General features: G+C 39.3%; 4 protein-coding genes across 5 annotated transcripts; 2 read left to right on the top strand and 2 right to left on the bottom strand.

Moving 5' to 3' along the window:
- Nucleotides 1-454: 454 nt before the first annotated feature.
- LOC141829464 (cyclin-B2-2-like) lies at nucleotides 455-3,558 on the bottom strand. Its single transcript, XM_074716940.1, has 11 exons — nucleotides 3,504-3,558; nucleotides 3,310-3,400; nucleotides 3,173-3,232; nucleotides 3,030-3,075; nucleotides 2,787-2,945; nucleotides 2,554-2,694; nucleotides 2,002-2,091; nucleotides 1,681-1,902; nucleotides 989-1,087; nucleotides 716-894; nucleotides 455-639 (listed from the first exon to the last, which is right to left on the bottom strand). Exons 1-11 carry the CDS (start codon nucleotides 3,556-3,558, stop codon nucleotides 495-497), a joined length of 1,287 nt encoding a protein of 428 aa, XP_074573041.1. The 3' UTR covers nucleotides 455-494.
- A 2,646-nt stretch (nucleotides 3,559-6,204) lies between these two features.
- Nucleotides 6,205-11,856, top strand: LOC141829135 (enolase-like). The gene is made up of 17 exons (XM_074716546.1): nucleotides 6,205-6,345; nucleotides 6,570-6,633; nucleotides 7,012-7,076; nucleotides 7,295-7,342; nucleotides 7,456-7,542; nucleotides 7,631-7,711; nucleotides 7,787-7,888; nucleotides 7,970-8,050; nucleotides 8,123-8,197; nucleotides 9,170-9,232; nucleotides 9,314-9,394; nucleotides 9,529-9,723; nucleotides 9,810-9,860; nucleotides 10,227-10,315; nucleotides 10,390-10,441; nucleotides 10,531-10,587; nucleotides 11,510-11,856. Exons 1-17 carry the CDS (start codon nucleotides 6,280-6,282, stop codon nucleotides 11,588-11,590), a joined length of 1,338 nt encoding a protein of 445 aa, XP_074572647.1. The 5' UTR covers nucleotides 6,205-6,279; the 3' UTR covers nucleotides 11,591-11,856.
- A 1,482-nt stretch (nucleotides 11,857-13,338) lies between these two features.
- LOC141828847 (uncharacterized) lies at nucleotides 13,339-14,178 on the top strand. The gene is made up of 2 exons (XM_074716231.1): nucleotides 13,339-13,398; nucleotides 13,495-14,178. The coding sequence occupies exons 1-2, from the start codon at nucleotides 13,345-13,347 to the stop codon at nucleotides 14,089-14,091; spliced, it is 651 nt and encodes a 216-aa protein (XP_074572332.1). The 5' UTR covers nucleotides 13,339-13,344; the 3' UTR covers nucleotides 14,092-14,178.
- A 203-nt stretch (nucleotides 14,179-14,381) lies between these two features.
- Nucleotides 14,382-18,002, bottom strand: LOC141829354 (UDP-glucuronate 4-epimerase 3-like). Of its 2 annotated transcripts, none has more exons than XM_074716804.1 (2): nucleotides 16,341-18,002; nucleotides 14,382-14,531 (listed from the first exon to the last, which is right to left on the bottom strand). In XM_074716804.1, the coding sequence occupies exon 1, from the start codon at nucleotides 17,728-17,730 to the stop codon at nucleotides 16,381-16,383; it is 1,350 nt and encodes a 449-aa protein (XP_074572905.1). In that variant the 5' UTR covers nucleotides 17,731-18,002; the 3' UTR covers nucleotides 14,382-14,531; nucleotides 16,341-16,380. The 2 variants fall into 2 exon arrangements, with proteins under 2 accessions (XP_074572905.1, XP_074572906.1); XM_074716805.1 differs by having other exon boundaries at nucleotides 16,374-18,002.
- Between the last annotated feature and the right edge of the window lie 1,848 nt (nucleotides 18,003-19,850).

Genomic DNA, 19,850 nt, shown 5'->3' with positions numbered 1-19,850 from the left:
AAGAAGAAGAAGAAAACTATAGTTTAGTTCAACAACTACAAATCACTCAAGGAAAGCCATAAAAGTTCATAAATGAAGAAGAGAATTCATAACAAGTCTTAGAACTCATTGATGGAATAGAAGAACTATGAAATATGTCATTAGGTGGCAAAGGAAATCCTTGTACAATTACATCAAATTTGTAATGTAGAATCAGTGGTACAACAACGTTATAGTAGAGTTGATTTCCAAACTCAAAATACATATGTTTTTGCATACAGACATGATAATGGGGTACTGCAACTTTTGTTGCTTCAATGAACCCCACAAGTTTGTGGTTCTAGACATGTTAAAAGTCAATCAGCAGCACCTCCTTTATCAGCACACTAAAGATTAGTTTCCAGTAGAAAAATAGCAGCTTCTGTTCTTGCTGCACATCCATACTTAAAAGTACTGTATTTCCTATGTACTCCAGTGAGTTTTCCAGTTGCAGCCTTGAGGTGGAAATCCACACACTAGGGATTAGTTTCCAGTAGAAAAATAGCAGCTTCTGTTCTTGCTGCACATCCATACTTAAAAGTACTGTATTTCCTATGTACTCCAGTGAGTTTTCCAGTTGCAGCCTTGAGGTGGAAATCCACCATCAACATAGAGCATTCACTGTCATGAAGAGACATTTTAGGCGCACAACAAGAGATTCAAAAGCGATGAATGGTGTTCGCGGAGTAGAACTCACAGTAGCTGGCTCTTTGAATAGGCAGTGTGCAATTCACAAGTTTTTGTCCATTCCTTCTGCCCCTTGAGGGCGCATTGTGCCGTATATATTGCTGCAGCAGCCAGTAACGAAGGGCAAAATTTGAGCATCTTGTACTCGACCAAAGAGAGCTCTATGATGAAATAAGAAAGAAGCTCCAACTGCTCGATATTGCAAACAAAATATAAGTTTTCGGTCAGAGTAGAACTTGATAAATATGAAATAAAACTCGATCAATTGAAACCGAGTGCGTACCTTTCGGTCAGATTGAGCTGCCTTGAGAAACCTTTTCATGAAGACGCAAGGAGTTGGAATGGACATATTGAAGTGCAATGTCCCTACAATCAACTTTTCCTGCAAAAAAGAATCAACAATTACATCACAGATCGGAAGGATTATGGTAGAACAAACTATGGGCTATGCTTAATAAAACCCCAAGTCATAATAACACTGATCTATTTTTCCTGTTTGGAATAAACAAATAAATAAAGAGAGAGAGAGAATACACATCACAGATGAAAAGTAGACGCATTAGTTTGATTTTTGAAACAGTCCATATAAAAATGAAGCATCTTATGTGTAAAAAGTTTTACTGATGAAAATTGAAAATAGAAAAACAGGAAACTATGTCACAGACCAAATAGAACCCATAGAGATGAGAAACCTACCAGTTATCCTAAACCCATTAAATTGTAAGGCCTAACATTGGCCAAAACCCAAGTTAAACATCTTAATTTCTTTTAGTTCTACTATGTTTCAAGCTCAAGTTCTGTAGAAATTACGGGTAGAATTCTTAGAATATAAATAATCTTATGGCTTCTAAATCAAGCAAAAGCTTAATTTGACATTTAGATATGTGCTAACCTCTTAGCAGAGCTAAAATTTGAATCAAAGATAAAAACTCAAAAAGTATAATAACTACTGCCTCTTTTAAGGGAGAAAATTACCATTTCAAGAACTTCAATCCTAGTATAAGCTTTGTCAGAAATTATGATCAAGTCCTCAACAACTGGAACGGACACTTCCTCGTACTTGCAAGCAAGAAACAATGCTGTAATTCCAACCAGCTGAAGTTTTTTCCTTACTACCGTCTGACTTTCTAAGAATCTATCGATGATATTTACAGTCAGAAAAAGTGTCTCCTCCATTAATTCGAATTTATAATGCACCTGTATGGAAAGATATAGAAAAATAGGTACATGGTTAGGGGAATTAATAGGTCCATTAATTCGAATCTATCGATGTGGTATTTTATAATGATCATCTACCTCTATCAACCAGTCAATAAGAATAGCCCGCATTTTTCCATTGATATCAAACTGCTTGGACATGTAGTCAGGGTCCACACAACTTGCAGCCTGCAATTATAAATTTGGTTGTATTATCAATAAAGAAATGTATTTGAACAGCAGTTAATCCTTGCTAGGGTAAAAAATAGTTCAGAGTTCAAATCAAGATAACAGGTTAAAAAAACAGTGGAACACTTCACCTGATACATATGTATGGGAATTGAACGTATAAAAAGCATAGATTAGATTAAAGAAGATTTCAACTCAGAGTTCATGTTGGTAATTGACACGGGAATTGAACGTGAATCTATTACATTAACAAGTTAATATTTATATGGTGCTAGAAGTGAAATAACATTGAAAATAATTCACAAATTGTATATCCATGACATATTTTCTAATAGACATGTTTAATGTATTAGCAGACATAATTAACAATGTTATATGTATGGATCTGATGAAAAGAGATATTTGAAATGAGATCAGACTTCAAAATAATGATTTCTAGTCAATCATCGCCTTAAGACCTACCTCTGTTTTCCTGTAGAATCTGTATATATCATCTACATAATCAACTACTGCCAGTGGATCATCGTGGTGACAGCTATCAATATCAGGCATCGAATCCACCACAATATCTTCCATTTCAACCTCCTGGAGATCAGAGCTTTCCTACAATATGCCAAAATGACCTTTCAAGTGAGATGCCAATTAGATATATTTCAACTTATTTGAGATATGTGGGATGGTTTAGAGCAGACAACCATTTCATCTGCCATAGGCAATGGCAACCCAATGACTGAATTGTGCAAATCGACATCTAGGTCTATAGAAGTATCTACAGAACTCAAACTCACATCAGGCTGTATGGCTGCTGCATGCTTTCTGTCATTCCCAATTTGCTGATAATTTTCCTTAGAATCCTGTATAAAGCTAAATTTTAAGTAAGGAAAAATTAGGTAACAAATCTGTGTTTTACCAAGTTTCATTCTTTGAAAAAGAATCACCTGAGTCTGAGCTTGCAATTGGTTTGCCAATGTAGCAGCAAATCTCCTAAAGAAATTCGATCCATCAATCAATTAAAAACAAGGAACTAAAAAGTAGGATAAATATTTTGAAGACAAGAGAATCAAAGAGAGTGGGTGCTAACCTTGTAATTGGTCGTCGGGCAACAAGTGCAGGATTCTGATCGTGTAAATTAATTTTGCTGCTGAAGGCAGACAAAAAGAAATTAGATCATGCCGAAGAATTACTATCAAAAGGCAAGGTTAGACATGAAGTAGTTACTCCGTTAAACCCTTCTTGGTCACCGCCGAAGGGTTGCGTTGTTCCCCCAACATGTTCTTTATGTCCCTCAATGGCCTTCGATTGCCCATTTCTGTAACAAAGGAAAGAAATTATCTTTTTGTTCTTCAGCTGAGAATTTATAATTCAAACGCTAAATTCTTCAAACAACTGATCCAATATATTTGAACAAGAACCTCGAGAAGTCTTAGGTTGCATCATGCCTTGTTCACTACCGCCAACTACATCCATTGCCTCTCCTATGCGGGTGGCTCACTCAGCATTCAGGAAAACTCCGAAAGAGAACTACCACCAAAAAGAGCGATCTTTAGCCTCAAAAAGACGAAAAGGTAGAAAATTTAGAACCGATCCACGAACTTCCACTGCGAAGGTTGCAATCGAAGGCAAGAATCAACGAAATGAACGCGAAAGAATCGAGCAAGACCTTTTTTAGAAGCAGATTCTCCTCTGCCACCTTCCTTGCCGAATTCCGGGACCTGAGAAGCCGCCGGGCTTGCAATCCGAAGGTGGTGAGGGGAAGAATCAATCGAAGCCCTAAAAACCTGATCGAATCTGCGCGTCGACGGGGGGAATTTAACGCCCTCTTCTCCGCTTCTCTCTCTCACTCTTCCTCGGTATTTGCGATAGAGAAAACGGGAGAGGGAAAAAAATAAGAAAGGATTTAAAGGCGATCGAAGCAAAATAAATAAATAAAAATAAAAAAATAGCAAGGGACGCAAACAGCGGAAGGGTGGGTTCACATGCCTCCCCCTGAGCCAACGGCTAGCGTGTCGTTGCCGTAGGATCAGATCTGGACGGCTGATGGGCTCCAACGGTCATCTCAGTTTCAAAATTTGTCAAGTCGGATGTCTGACTCTTGAGCTGCTTCTGCGCGAGCCGCGACGGTTCATTGAACCGGTTCAATTAGACCGGTTTTCCTTGTAAGTAACATAACCGTTGGAAAACTATGCTTTTTTTTATATTACTATTTTCATGTTTAGAATATGAAATTTTAGTACGTAAAAACTAAATAGTAAGATAAGAATATTATGTTGTTGAAATAGCTATAATGAATATATATATATATATGTTTGGAGATATAATAAAATTCCAAAAGATTTATTTTTGAATACCCAACTACTAGTATAGCTTTATAAGTGTCTCATCACATGAGTAAAGGATTTTAAAAAATTCAAATTTATATATTTGATAGGGATGTTCAAATTTATATACTTGATAGGGTGTCTAATTGGGTAAGTTTGGATCATCGAAATAAAAATATTATAAAAAAATTAACTCAAAATTCAAATCCGAACTAAGATAATCCGACCAACCCTAATAATCCAACTGACCTGATTAAAAAAAGATTTTTATTATTTTCTCAAATAATTCTTTATTTTTATATAACATTTCATTGTTATAATACTAATATTCTATCATTTATGTACATAAAGTATCTCAAATTTTAAAATAAAATTTGATTTAATCCTCAAAATAATTTCTCCATTCTGAATTTAGATCACCAAATCCAACTCGACTTGACTCAATATGGCCCAACTTATTTGGGTCAAACCCAATCTAATTTGAACCCTAAAACTACTAAATGTTTTTAGAATCAACTCAGATCAAATGGATGAGTCAAATTTATTTTTGACATGCCTAATACTTATACCAAATGAGAGGAGATAATGAAATACTTTATTTTTTTTAAAACATATATTTTTTAGAATATCCATTAAAATGATATTCAATGAAGATGGAGGCAATAGAGTTAACAAAGAAATAATAAATAAACTTTTAGAAAGAAAAAAAAACCAGAGTGGATAAATGGCCTTTGGCGAAACCCTTGTTGCAATTTGGAGGATGTGCATCCAAAATCACCATCCCTTCTTCGTGATTTAACTGTGCTCTGTCCTGATCGCCGACCAAACTCGCAATTCGGTGCACTCATTAAGGAAAAAGAATGAAAGAATTGGCATCGAGCATTCGTTCCCGTTGAAGTAGACCTTGGAAGGGAATTAAGCCATCGCCGGCCACGACGTCGATACCGGGCGTCGCCGTCTTCGTGAACGAGATGACTGACTGCTGCTTCCCTGGAACTCTGGGGTCGCTCTCCGTGGTGCCATCCGTTCCCCGCTCAGGTAGTTGAGTCCCTTCATGAAGATGGTGAGGTCGGCAGACCGGCGCTCATGGTATCCGGTGGAGTTGACCGGCTCGGGGAGACGCAGTTACGATTAGGTACGCAGCATCTATCCACCGAGGTGGTGTCGTTGACGCCAGGGGGAGGCGAGCCGAAGAAGGTGCAGACGATTGTGATATTCGCCTCGATCTGCGACAGGTCGTTGGCCGTCTTCAGATCAGTGTTAGGGTAGCCGGAGAAGGCGCGCGGTGACGTTGGCATCGAGGGTGGATCAGTTGGTGAGAACGCCGCTTCCGACGGAGACGATGAGTTCTGTGCAGCGGAAGGGGACGAGGAGCGTCCAGGAGAGGAGATCGGCAGTGCCTTGGTCGAGGACGGTGGCGACTGCGGCGAAGGCGTAGGGCTGGTCTGCGGCGGGGTCGGAGGTGAAGGGGGTGGATTTTCTGCCGTTTCTGGATGAAGCGAGAGAGGAAGATGGCGTTGCATAGCGACTCCGGCGAGGGAGCTATGCAAATTAAAAAATTAAAAAAAGATATTTTTGGCATTTTTTATATAGTTTTTTTAGTTGACGATAAAAATAAATAAATAAATAAATAAAGGACGTCTTTTGTGTGTTTTTTTTAATCCATTTCTTTTACGTGTAAAATTCTAAAAAATCATCAATAATTGAATTATGTGGTCGAATATTCGCCACCTCACAGTCCCAGTCTCCGAGATGCTCCCCATCCAGGGTTGCGTTATATATAAGTCCTCAGGGCGAGCGAGCCAGAGCCGCCAACAACCCGCTTTCCGCTCATTTCCTCTGATCCAAGTTAATCAGATCGAGAAAAAATATGGTGGCGATCAAATCCGTCAAGGCTCGTCAGATCTTCGACAGCCGCGGAAACCCCACCGTCGAGGTTCGATTCTCCTCCATGTCTGTTTCTCTCTCGATTGGTCGTCTATATTAGGGTTTTGGATTTTGTGTTTTTGCGATTATCTGTCGCGAGGGGTCCGCAATGTTGATGATCTCATGTTTGAGTTTGGATCTGATTTATACGTTTGGGATTTTGAGGTTTGATGTTGTTTGACTGAGAAAGACCAATTCTTCGCTATTGAGTGTCTGTTGTGGTTCTTACTTCAGGTTGATCTTACATGTGACGATGGGACCTTTGCGAGGGCTGCTGTTCCAAGTGGTGCATCCACAGGTAACCTATTATAACAAGTCAGTAAAGTTGATCAGGCATAATTATAGATTGTTGATTCTTCGATTTTCTTTTTTCTTGCTCCTGTAAAAAAGATTTTTCCCCTCGAAATCTCGTGTGAGAAAGTTGATCATAGAAATATATAACGAAAGGCTTCAGATGCTCAAAAAGATTTGTTTTTGAGTTGCTTGTCTTGCATCTATAAAGATGGTTTATATTGCACTTCTCAAGCGATTTAATTATTTATAATAATCATCGTAAATAGGAGGCTGAACACATTTATTTTTATGGTTAATGTCAAGTTTTGGATAGGTAGATTGCAATATTTCCCTCATTTAAATTTATGAGTAAGCTGCTGATTAAAAAGTGTTGGTATTGAAGGTGCATATGAAGCACTGGAGCTGAGAGATGGAGGATCGGATTATCTTGGAAAGGGTGTCCTCAAGGTTCTTACTGTTTCTGTTTGAATTAGCTCAATCATTCCTGCTGAGTTCCTATTGTATTTCAGTTGATTGTATATGTTCTGTCCATGGTTCACCAAAGGCTCAAACAGCTGGTTCACATGTTCTCAAAATTCTTTGAATGTTCGACCACATGTTATTTTTTTTCTGATTTTTGTATGCCTTTAGTAACATGATAAAAATCTTTATCCATTCTGGATTAGGCTGTTGAGAATGTGAATAAAGTAATTGCTCCAGCATTGATCGGCAAGGTATGCTTAATGTTCTTAGCTTTTTGTCCTTTCTGTATTATATTTTTATTCCCCATTCTATTATTACATTTATACTGTATGTCTATCAAGCATGCATATTTAAATTGTTTCAGGATCCTATTGAGCAAGCACAGATTGATAATTTCATGGTCCAACAACTTGATGGTACTCAAAATGAATGGGGTTGGTGCAAACAGAAGGTAAATTGCTCTATCAAGTCATTGTTATTTTATTTTTTTCCTTTAGTTTTTAATAATTCATTATTTTGGTTCAATGTTATTGCTTCAGCTTGGCGCCAACGCCATATTGGCTGTATCACTTGCTGTATGCAAAGCAGGTGCAAGTGTGAAGAAAATTCCACTCTATCAGGTCGGTAAAAGTTTTAGACACCACTCCGAATAGCTTTTAAAATTTTCTGATATTTATTCTTTTTTTGGGATGTAGCACATAGCAAATCTTGCTGGAAACAAGAACTTAGTCTTGCCTGTTCCTGCATTTAATGTTATCAATGGAGGATCACATGCTGGAAATAAGCTTGCTATGCAGGTTAGAACCCTCTGAGATATCAGTTTCACATCTGTGTATAAGGTAGTTAAGTTACTTATCTCGAGTTTCTTTTCATGACAGGAATTCATGATTCTTCCAGTGGGGGCTTCTTGTTTCAAGGAAGCCATGAAGATGGGTGTAGAAGTTTATCACAATCTGAAGGTTAGTATTGTGTTATGATTGTTTTACTCACTTCTTTAAGAACATCAGGATACAATTTTCTCTTCTTTTTAGGCTGTCATCAAGAAGAAGTATGGACAGGATGCCACTAATGTCGGAGATGAAGGTGGTTTTGCTCCGAACATTCAGGTTTGTCGCTCATATTAATTCTTATGAGACCTCATATTATGTTTATTTGATTTTTATGATAAATATAATATATAATTCCTTGTTTTGAAGTAAGATAATTTTCATGACAAATGTCATAATAAGTAGACCATTGCACATTTGGAATTAAGCTAGCCACTTTTCGCTGGGTTTGATTTTCCACCCAGACCTGTTAGTTTGGCACAGGCTATTGCTCAATTGACCTGCTAGCTTGGAACAGGCCAGACGTGGTTCTGGTGAGTTTGGTGCTAGTCTTTCATTGATTAGCTGGTACCGTCCATCCAATCGGATCCTCTGTGAGCTTTTCTTGGTTAGCAGTTGCTTTGATTTTTGACCATGTACCATGTACCATGTACCAACCAATTGGAATTTGCCAGTGAATTAGCATCTACCCACTCATCAAACAGAAGCTTGGACCTGACACGTGGCTAAGATTGTTCATATGTTCAGCTATATTCTGGATAGCAAAGTAGGAGCTCTGTTAAAAGCATAAGTAGTAGTTGTCGTACTGCTTGATTTGTAATTCTGCCTTTCTGATCTGAAACTTGATTTCTCTTGGAACAGTCTATTTTTTTTCCACTTTTTAAATTTGGAACTACTTCTTTTTTGGTTTTTGTATCTATATCAATCACTTTCTTAGAATCAATATACATCAAACTTATCAAAATCTACAGTCAGGCTGCATTTGTGTGGTCTTCCTTTGGGTTTTTCTTTAGTCCATGATATAAGTTTTTTACCATTGAATATATTGGAACTTGTAGCCTGCTTGAGTTGGACAATGTCTGACTAAGGTATATATTGGAGATTTTAAATAAAAGCTTAAACTACCTTGTCTTTACTCTTTACTCCCTATGGAGAACAAGGAAGGTAAACTTTCAGGAAAAGTATGTTGCTGTTACCTTTATGATTTTAAATAAATGTCTTGTCTTTACTCTTTAACCTTTGAAATTTCAGGAGAACAAGGAAGGTCTTGAACTTCTGAAGACGGCTATAGCTAAAGCTGGTTACACTGGAAAAGTATGTTGCTGCCATTTGTATATTTATCTATTGAGGGTGCTTAAAGTTCTATTATCTCATTGTGTTTGGGAATTGCTGCAGGTTCTGATTGGCATGGATGTTGCTGCTTCTGAATTCTATAGTGAGAATGATAAGACTTATGATCTCAATTTCAAGGAGGAGGTAAACTTATTTTCCATTGGTGAATTAGACAAATGACTTGCTGCAATTTTAGACACTCCAATCATCAGTCGTAATATTTCCTTATAGCTGTTTCCTGTCACTATTCGCGCTGACAAGAAAGTCTGTTAATGCAGAACAATGATGGCTCTCAAAAAATTTCTGGAGACAGTTTGAAAAATGTCTACAAGTCCTTTGTGAGTGAGTACCCAATTGTGTCAATTGAAGACCCATTTGATCAGGATGATTGGACCCATTATGCAAAGATGACAGAAGAGATTGGACAGGAAGTGCAAATTGTTGGAGATGATCTACTTGTCACCAACCCAACAGTAATCTTCTACATGGAAATTGTTAACGGTCCATTGTATTTTCTTTTGTTTGTGATCCTTTTTTTTCATACAATTTATTTCTGCAGCGAGTTGCCAAGGCAATAAAGGAAAAGGCCTGCAATGCTCTTCTTTTGAAGGTACTACTTTAACTGGTTTTCTTCACTTTTGTTCCTTGTTTAGGGAGAAGATAGTTGTTTATGTGGTGGGCTTTAAGAAAAGAATTCGGTTTAGATCAACTTAGAACATATGTTCTGACAGTGGGAGGCAGAAAAGTATAGCTGCTGCAAATAAGATAACAAAATGGTAATTTGACAGAATTGTTAACTGGAAGAAGCAATAACGAAATATGAAAAATTGTAAAGAAGCTAATTCTGAATGAGAAAACACATCTAAAATCAGGTTAAGATTTAAACGTCATCATTCAAGGCTCCAGTTCTTTATCTTAATGACATAAGGTTCTCATACCTGACGTGTCTTTGTTCTTTCTTTTCATCGGTTTTTAGGTAAATCAAATTGGGTCTGTTACAGAGAGTATTGAAGCTGTCAAAATGTCGAAGCTTGCTGGGTGGGGAGTGATGGCTAGCCATAGAAGGTATGTTCTTCATTCATGTCTAGTTATTTTTGAACTCATCTCTGCGTTTAACTCATTATTTCTCTATGTTCCAGTGGTGAGACTGAAGATACTTTTATTGCTGATCTCTCAGTTGGTTTAGCAACAGTATGTACTTCATCTCAGACATATCAATGATTTCATGGTATCTACTTGTGATAAGTCTCTGATGTTTGAGAGTTATATTTATTCAACAGGGTCAAATCAAGACTGGAGCTCCATGTCGTTCTGAGCGCCTTGCAAAGTATAACCAGGTAAGGTACACCAAGCCAGTTGTAGGGTGATGTGGATGTTATCATCTTACCATAATTATTAAACCTTAGACCAGTTTGACAGTTGGAATGCTCAGGAATAGTCGTTTACCAGTTTGGTTTGCCTTGTGGACTAAATACAAATGGATTAACCCAGCCTATGGTTGCATTAAGTTAACCTTGGTTGAGTTAGCTAAGTTATCTATCTACTCATTTAAGCGAAGAGAAAAACGAGAGAAGTGTCATTTTTTACCCTGTTTGCTCAGAGTAATAGAATTAAGAAATTTAAGATCATATACCAATAGAAATAACTTTTTTTTTCACTTTTTTTATTTGCTTTTCCTCCTTCCACCAATTCATGCTTTTCATCTGTCTTGACCTCTCATATCATAGCTGGGGATTTTTGAAAGGCTTTAAGTAGCCGATTGTAGTCAAGTTCTGATTTATGTAGTATCCAAAATGTGGCAACTGTATCTACTCTAATCTCCCTGAGTTGAGCAATCGGTGTCTAGGATTTTCCTGCTTGTATGTTTGTTAAGGACCTTCTTTATAGAAGTTATGTTCGTTGCATCTGATCCTCAATTTGTGTGAAAAATCCACTCGCTTTATAAACTGGAAGGGTGAGGATTAAATCCTGTTAGGATCATACAACTTCAAAGGATCCCATCATAGCCAATTTCTGGGAAGGACTCCACAATACCGTAATTCTGTTGGCTGCAATTTGATAAATGATAACTATGTATCATACCTGTTGAACATCAAAATTTGGTCACTTGCCTTTTTTTGCTTATACCATGTGAATCTCGCTCGGGGTCCAACAATTAGTTTCACTATAACATGGAAATTATTTGTTTATATTCTCTAGCCCTCCACTCATTTTTGGTTCTTTTTTCTGAAACCATTAATCTTTGGGCTGCATGCACAGCTGCTGAGAATTGAGGAGGAGCTAGGTGCTGCCGCAGTTTACGCAGGAGCCAAGTTCAGAGCTCCCGTCCCGCCCTACTAAAAGAGTACGCGCTGAAGCTAAAGGAAGCTGTTGTTCATCATCAGCTGAGTTTTGATTTTGGCTACGGTAATTTAGTTTGGTTTCAGGAATAATTTCCAGCAGACATGTTCGCCTTCGGCGCAATGCATTACTGCAATAGTTGTCTTTTTATTACGTTACTAATCTTAATGTATCAGATGAGTTTTCGAATCTGAAAAAAGACTCACTCATGTACGAATCATCCTCATTTACATTTCTGTGCTGTGTTTGCAGCCATTTACTGGCAATTATAATTCTAGATGTAGTTTCCATCATTTGTTTTAGTCGGCAATAGACTTAAGAAGCCATAGAATCTGAGTCATTTGTTTATTAAATGAATAAAATCTTTGGACGATTGACTCCTGTTCTTGTGTAATTTATTCTCTTCCATAGTATGTTTTTTTATATAAAAAAATTTATTACATGCTACCAGTAATTTTGGATATAAGCTGGTTTATAATTTTAAAGTCTTAAACCATGTTCTAAAAAGTCATGATTTTTTACCGAGAGATCTTTTACTGTGAGAAAGTAGTGGAGGCGAAGTGTTTATTAGTGTTTGAAAGAAATTGTAGTTTGAATGACACGGTCTTTCTTCGATGCTAACGTGCATGCGTCCGCCATTAGAAGTCTGGAACAAAAGAACGATTACATTCGCGTTGTTATGGTTAATCTAATTAAATTTTGTGCGTTGTTATGGTTAATCTAATTAAATTTTGTGCCGTATAACAGAGAATCTATCTTGTCCGACAAGGCAAATCCTTGTAAGGATTTGCCATATTTATCTACTGACAAATAATTAATATTGATGTTCCCTTTCTCCTTATCTACTTCAATCAAAATCCATCAAGCCATGCCTTGTCCCTCTCCAAATGGACATCGACATTCAGACATTCTTACACTATTATTGTCTCCTTGTTTGGTTTGGTTTACATTAATTGTGGTTGAGCTAATTAAGAGTACTGTGGATTTGTCGAGCGAATTAAGAGTCTTTTGGGTCATCCAAATCTGAGGTACTGAATCCCTGTACATCATTATGTTAATTGGGGAGATTAATTTTAATTCGATCTGAACTGGGTCGGTCCGGTTTAGTTAAGGAGACATCACAACTCAATCATACGTGAATATTTGGGAGAAGGGAGCATGCATGTGTACTTGTACCACCCTGAAATAATTAACCAACAAATTGGAGACAGAGGCAGTCGTAATTAACTAATTGTGAAAATAATAAACGTAATTAACAATTATTATTGTTATTAGGAGACAGGAGTATAATTAAGTCTGCTGCATCGGTCTTCGTGGTCGTCACGGTGCATGAATGGGCAGCATCAAATATTTAAATATGTAGTATTTAAATTAGGCATCAATATTAATTAGCATTAAACACTTGCTTAAATAGTCATTCAAGTAACTATTAACAATAGTGATTAGTAAAGGCTTCTCCTGCCGACCTCAGCACTCTCGAAGGCTTTCTCACATGCCATTTTACTAATTAATTAATTAATTTAATTAATATTCCCTCTTTGTTTGATTGAGAATAATTAGAATTTGCAGTGGTTATGGATGGAGAAAATGTTGCAATTAATCCTGAAAAAATAAGCTCGTGATTATTATTTAATAATTCCAAAAAATAGTTTAGTTTAATAAATGTTTTAAAATATTTAAAACCATCGGAGAGCTTATAAAAATACATTTGATGAGAAGAGGAAGAAGAAGAGGAAGAGGAAGAGGAAGAAGAGATGGCTTGGTCTGCAGAGAACGCCACTAAAGCCTTTCTTCGAACCCTCAAATTGGTGATCAAATATTTAATTTAATGATGCTTCTTCTTAATTTGATTGGATTAATTTGTTAATGATGCTAATTTGATTGATTCATTATCTTCACTGCAGGGGAACAAGGCAGCGGAGCCCGACGTGGCGGCGTTCGTGTCGGCGTTGGCCGCCGGCAGCGGCTCCCGCCTGCTGGTGGACGTGCCTGCGGGCCCGGCCGGCCCCACGATGCTCGCCCTGCTCACGGCGGCCCAGCAGACAGGCGGTCGCGCAGCCTGCATCGTCCGTGGGCCCGAGGAGCTACGGGCCTCGATTGAGTTCCTGGGCCCTGAGCATGCCGCCCGCGTCAACCTCGTCGTCGGCGACGCCGCCCGCCTCCTCCTCGGAGGCGGCGGCCTCGGCGGCGCGGACTTTGTGCTCGTTGACTGCCGCCTCGAGAACCACGCGCGCGTCTTCGGGGCGGCGCAGGCGAGCGCAGCCGAGGCCGGCGGCGGCTTCGTGGTGGTCCGCAACGCCGCACTATGCGACCTGCCCGCCGTCGACGGCAGCGGTCGGGGGCTGAGAGTGGATCTGCTGCCGATCGGCGGCGGGCTGAGGGTGTGCAGGGTGCCGACGGCGGCGAGGAGGAGCCAGTGGGTGGTGCGGGTGGACGAGTGCACCGGCGAGGAGCACGTGTTCAGGATCACGTCGCCACGGAAGAAATGGATCGAAGCTTAATCCACTAATTATTTGTGGGTTAATATATGTGTGTTTTAATCCAATTAAAATTGTTGTATGACGAAATAATTATGAAAATTAATAGGATAATTAAAAATTGGAATGACGAACTTTCCTGGAAATCTAAACTGTAAAAATTTCTTTCAAACTATCATCTCTCCTATTTTTCGATTTCAGAAAACCAATTTCAATGAAGTTCTTGGCAAAGAAAAAGGCAACAAAGTATTCAAATTGTTAGAGAAAATAACATGAAGCAAGCAAGATATCACCAGCCTTCAGTTGAATAAACGAGATACAAATGAAATGCATAAAAGGGCTATGAAATGAATCACCCTACAAAATTACAAGGTGCTAATCAGACCTTATTATCGAGTTTTGTAGCCGCTTTTCGATCGATTTCGAAGCTTGCCAACCTGTTCTTCTGATTTCCAACCCTTGCTCTGAAATCAAGTCTCAGTTCAGCATCCAGTAAAGAGTAGCACTATAAATTTTGTTGCAGAATATGAAGAAAGGAAACTACAAATATGATGAACATCAAATTTTATCCATGTGAAAATCATCTTGTTCTAATCAGAGAGTTGGGCATGTGAAACTTTGTCATAGTTTTTGTACTAGTAAATAAAGAAGATAGGCAAAGCAAACCCCAGGACCTGCTGGAATCATTTATGTACATCAGTAGAAGGCTACAAATTATGCTCCTCAGGGTTGGAAACAAACAAACAAAGGTCCTGTTACATGTAGTACTGAACAAGTGCTCATTATTCATCAAGGCTTAACACAAAGAACATGATGAGCTCTTCATTATTCGCTAAGAGGCATGATACAAAAGTTTCTACACAATTTACTTGTGTGAAGATGATAGATAACCACAATGTAAATCCATCAGAAGTTGGTGGCTCAAACTTTCTTTGAATTATGCCATTCTTCCATACTTTATTTAACCACTAAAGTGAAACATATCCCACGATACACTAGCCAACTCACCTCTTGAGTCAGGGTTAATTCTGAGATATTTGTTGTATATGGAAGAAAAAAACATTCTATTCCTTGAAAAAAGATATTTTATATAATCAGTGAATAGTATGGAAAAAGATCACTACTAAAGTCTCAAATTCACTATTTGTTCTGCTTGTTCATACCCATGTTATGCAATATCTAGAAACATGTTAAGAAAATTACTTCATATACAAGGTTATCATTGAGATTTGGGAGGGAAGGCCTTATATTGTAGTATAAATAAATGTGCCCGAAAACCAGGTGAGGACAAAAGATAATTGGTGTTTATTTTATCTATATATATATCTATGAAAAAAAAAAGGACACTACTGAAGCTATGAATATGTAAATATTGAATGAATGTAAAATGAAATGGTGCTTTCAGGGTTATCCTTATGAGTCAGATATAAGTTTATGCAGATGCAACAGATAACAAACTGTGAGAAAATAAGTTTATGCAGCCTCTCTAGGTTATAGCTGTGCAATTCTCTTGCTTCCCTAGTTTATGCAGCATAAGGACAAAAGCTAATTAAACTTACTACTCTATTTGGTAGTCAAAACTGGTACAAGATTAACTTCCACCACAGTGTTTAGTATACTAATACATTATCACACAGGCAATGCAAATGCATAATCCCATTGTTATTACTGTTGCAAGAAATAGATTCATACTTGAGAGGCAATAATTGCCAACTTTAGGTTGCTAATCTGGATGTTCTTATATCACTTGCTTCCCTAGTTTATGTAAAATTAGCACTAAACCAAATTAACCTTAAGACTCTATTTTCTACTCAAAAAAATTTATTTTCATCTTCGCTTTCTAATTTCTAACATACTTTACATTCAGCCTTATGATCGTCATGGATACAAGCAATCAAGGAAGCAAACACATGTTCTCAGCTACATATCATTGACCCAATGGAGTAGAAAGGAAATATACTACATAACAGGAAAATAAACTAGAAATAAGAAGGAAAGGTAATTCTTCCATGTTTTTAGCATTTCCATATCTTAATCATCACCAACTGCAATGGAACTAACTGATCAGCCAGATGAAAGAAAAGGTGAGTAAAGCCATGCAATAGGAACCTACTCTCCAACAATGACTCTCAGGTTCCTCCATTACATACGGCAAGTGGAAAAGAAAGGAAGAACTAGAAGTTGATCGAAAAGACTAATAGAACCAAATTCAAGGAGAGAAATTTGCAAAAGGCGATAAATAGCAGCAAAAGCAGAAGAACAAGCTAAACCACCTCAATCGCACAGCAATTGATTATTGTTCTCGCATGCTTATCAGCTGCTAATGCTTCTATCTTCGCTCCCATGCTTGCTTAAGGATGTGGAGTAGTACTCGAGATACCAACGAACAAATTTCTTGAGTCCAGAATGGAGGGAAGTCGTTGGATGGTAACCAAGCTCCTTCTCCGCAAGCGTAATATTGGCGTGGGTGAATTGTACATCCCCGTTCCTGGGCATTTTCACAAACTTCTTGACAGCCTTAACCTTGAGAAGCTGCTCGAGGATGGAGACTAAATCGGAGACGGAAACAGGGGAAGTGTTGCCGAGGTTATAGATTCGGAAGGGTGCCTGCCCGTGCTTCTTTCCACCACTTCCAGTACTCTTCCCAGCGTGGTCGACGGCAGCCACACAACCTCTCACAATGTCATCAATGTAGGTGAAGTCGCGAGCGACCGTCGCGTGATCAGGGCCTTCGAAGATGGAGACGGGCTTCCCACGGAGGATATCACGGGTGAAAAAGAAGTAGGCCATGTCGGGTCGCCCCCAGGGGCCGTAGACGGTGAAGAAGCGGAGGCCAGTGATGGAGAGGCCGTATATATGGTTGTACACATGGGCGATCTCCTCCCCTGCTTTCTTGGTCGCGGCGTAGAGCGACGCCGGTCGGTCGGTGCGGTCGGCCTCTGAGAAAGGGACCTTGGAGTTGAGCCCGTAGACAGAGGAGGAAGAGGCCCATACAACTGCGGGCTGAGGGTCCGCCGCCTTGGCGGCCTCCAGCACCGCGACGAGCCCCGCGACGTTGGAGTGGATATAGGAGCCAGGGTCGGTGAGGGCGCGCCGGACGCCGGCCTGGGCCGCGAGGTGCACCACGTGGGCGAACGGCACCACGTCGAACAGCTTGCGGAGCAACGCAGCGTCGTTGATGTCGCCCTCGACGATGAAGACGCCCGCGCGGTCGAGCAGCGCCTGGCGCGCCCGCTTCAGGTCGGGATCGTAGTAGGAGTTGAAGTTGTCAAGGCCGAGGACGCCGTCGCCGCGGCGCTTGAGGGCGGCGGCCACGTGCATCCCGACGAACCCGGCGGCCCCGGTGACGAGGACAGATTTCCCGGAGGCGCGGCGCACGCGGGCGGAGGAGCGGACGCGCTTCTCCCAGGCAGGACCGCCCCAGGAGGGACTCGTGTTCGTGCCGAGGGAGCGGCGGGTGCCGGAGGGCGAGGAGGAAGGGTGGGAACGGGAAGAAGGGGAGAGGAGGAACAGGGCAAAGAAGAGGGCGAGGGCGAAGAAAGACCAAAAGACCAATTTTGGTAGACTTTGCCAACGGTGGAGGAGACGGTGGTGGCGGTGGTGGTGGTGGGGCTTCTCCAACTTCCACTTGCCGGGGATGGAAGGGGCGGCGTCCGCGTCCATGACCACGACAACAAGATCCTCTCTTGCCTCCTCCTTCCTCCTTCTTCTCTTCCTCCTCCTCCTCCTCCTTGATTGCTTCAAATTTGTTGAATCAAAGGTTCGGCCTTCACTTCAACGGAGGCCCTATCAATTTGCTGTTGGAATTGAACTATCAAATCAAAAGAAATTTCATCAAAATTTCAACTTTGGCTTGAGATTGTGGTGGCGGTGGTGATGATGTCCATGGAAGAAGATGGAATCTATATGTTTGTGGCTTGAGATTGTGGCAAAGGCTGTCGTGAGCGAACGCTTTGCTTCTTCTAAGGTTTTGGTTGTTGGGCAAGCGAATCGACGGATGAGGAGTGGGGTTCCACTCGCAGCCCAAGTGGGGCCCATGGAATTAGGGTTCCTAGTCCCCTCCATGGCTTGATGATCCTTTTTCTTTTTTACTTTAAAAAAAAAAGAAAAAAAAATTGTTTTCAGTCTTGCAGGTGCAGTGCAGCTTCAGAAATTTGAGGACTGGAGTTATTAAATACTATTTTGCATAAAAATTTAACATTTTTTGAAAAAAATGCATAGTTAAATCTTACAAAAAATTAAAAGAATAATTCGCAAGTATTAATATTAAATTAGAAACATGAACCAGGGCCTCTCATTAGAAAATGAAAAGGAGCAGGAGTTTTTTAAATATATATTTCTCTTTTTTTAAAAAAAAATGAAAATAAATGAGTTTAGTCCTCTACCACGAAGAAGAGGAGGCTTAGAACTTACACAATGAACAGCTTCAAGATCAAGATGTCACAATAAAAGATTTTATCCCTAAATGAGCTTAACTGATTTTTCTACCCATTTTGTCGTGCTTGGTTCATTTGGTCCACTTAGTCTTTTACCTATCTACTCGTTCCACCGCGCAAAATCCTAACTTGGCTCGTCCGATGAGCCTAAGCCTAGCCCATCCAATTAGTCTGTTTGGTTGAGTCACTTAACCTGTTTGTTCATAAGGTAGTAAGCCAATTAAGAGAGTGAAAGATCGATAATTTCATTGATCTACACATTGAAATTCTCACAGTGAATTCTTCCAATCTTGCTTTCGACTAAAAGATATGAAAAATGATCTTGTATTCACTTGCTTAGGCAAGAAGTTGTCATCTTTATTCATTTAGGAACGTGATATTTGAGGAACTCACTCCCCTTTTCTTAGTAGTAAAGCAAAATTCATCATCATCATCATCGTAGATCATAGGAGTAATCAATCCACTTACACAACTTTAAGAGGTGTAGAGCATGATTAGTGTACGATGTAACAGGACTATGTTACCTTTGTTTGTCAAGCAGGAGTTAAAGTCATGATGAATAGTCAGTTAAAGGGGTTCCAAGCAAGGCTTAGAGCTAAGGGGTTTAAACCTAGTGCGAATTCGAACCTATATATTCAAACTAGATGATAGGTATACGTCCTAATCTCGAGCACCGACCTCTTCTTTATCTTAGTCTCGAGCATAGGCCTCAAATATGCCTTGGTCTCAGGAAGTCGACCTCTATTTGATCTCGGATCTCGACCTCAAGCTCTCCTCGATCTTATGCATCGACTTCATCTCAATCTTGGGTCCGATCTGACCTCTCATGCTCCCTTTATTCGATCTCATCTCAACCTTAGGTCTTTCTTTGTATGCTTTTAGGTTGAGCTCATAAAGCCGATTCGCCCATAAAATCATAAAACTCTAAGACTATTTCTCCCAAAAAATATGAAAAATATCCCGAAAGATATGGATAATTGGAGAGCGTATAGCAAAGTATACTATAAATAATAGTACATATTTCGAAATAAATCTTAAACGGATGTTAATATTTCATATATTAAAATAACTCTATAAAAAATTGCTTATACTTATGGACATAAATATACACACATAAAACTCTAATTTTGTTAAGTTCTTAATCTTTTCCTCGTGTAAAATCTTAACTTGAGAGGCTGATCTAATTTAGTGTCAAATGTTGAGCTAATTCAACCTGATATCACATTTGTTAAAGCCCTGGCAGCAAGTCAACTCAACTCCAAATGTCAAGCTCTTAATATCTAAGCATGTTTAGTAGGTCTTACTTAATATATAATAAAAGAAGAAATGGAATCATCTCGTGCATGC

The sequence above is a fragment of the Curcuma longa genome, chromosome 5, assembly GCF_044706935.1.
Source record: "Curcuma longa cultivar G26 ecotype Majalengka, Jawa Barat chromosome 5, ITB_CL_G26_1.1, whole genome shotgun sequence".
Lineage (NCBI taxonomy): Eukaryota > Viridiplantae > Streptophyta > Magnoliopsida > Zingiberales > Zingiberaceae > Curcuma > Curcuma longa.
The sequence above is the reverse complement of the archived record's forward strand: the minus strand, read 5'-3'. Positions and strand labels throughout refer to the sequence as shown.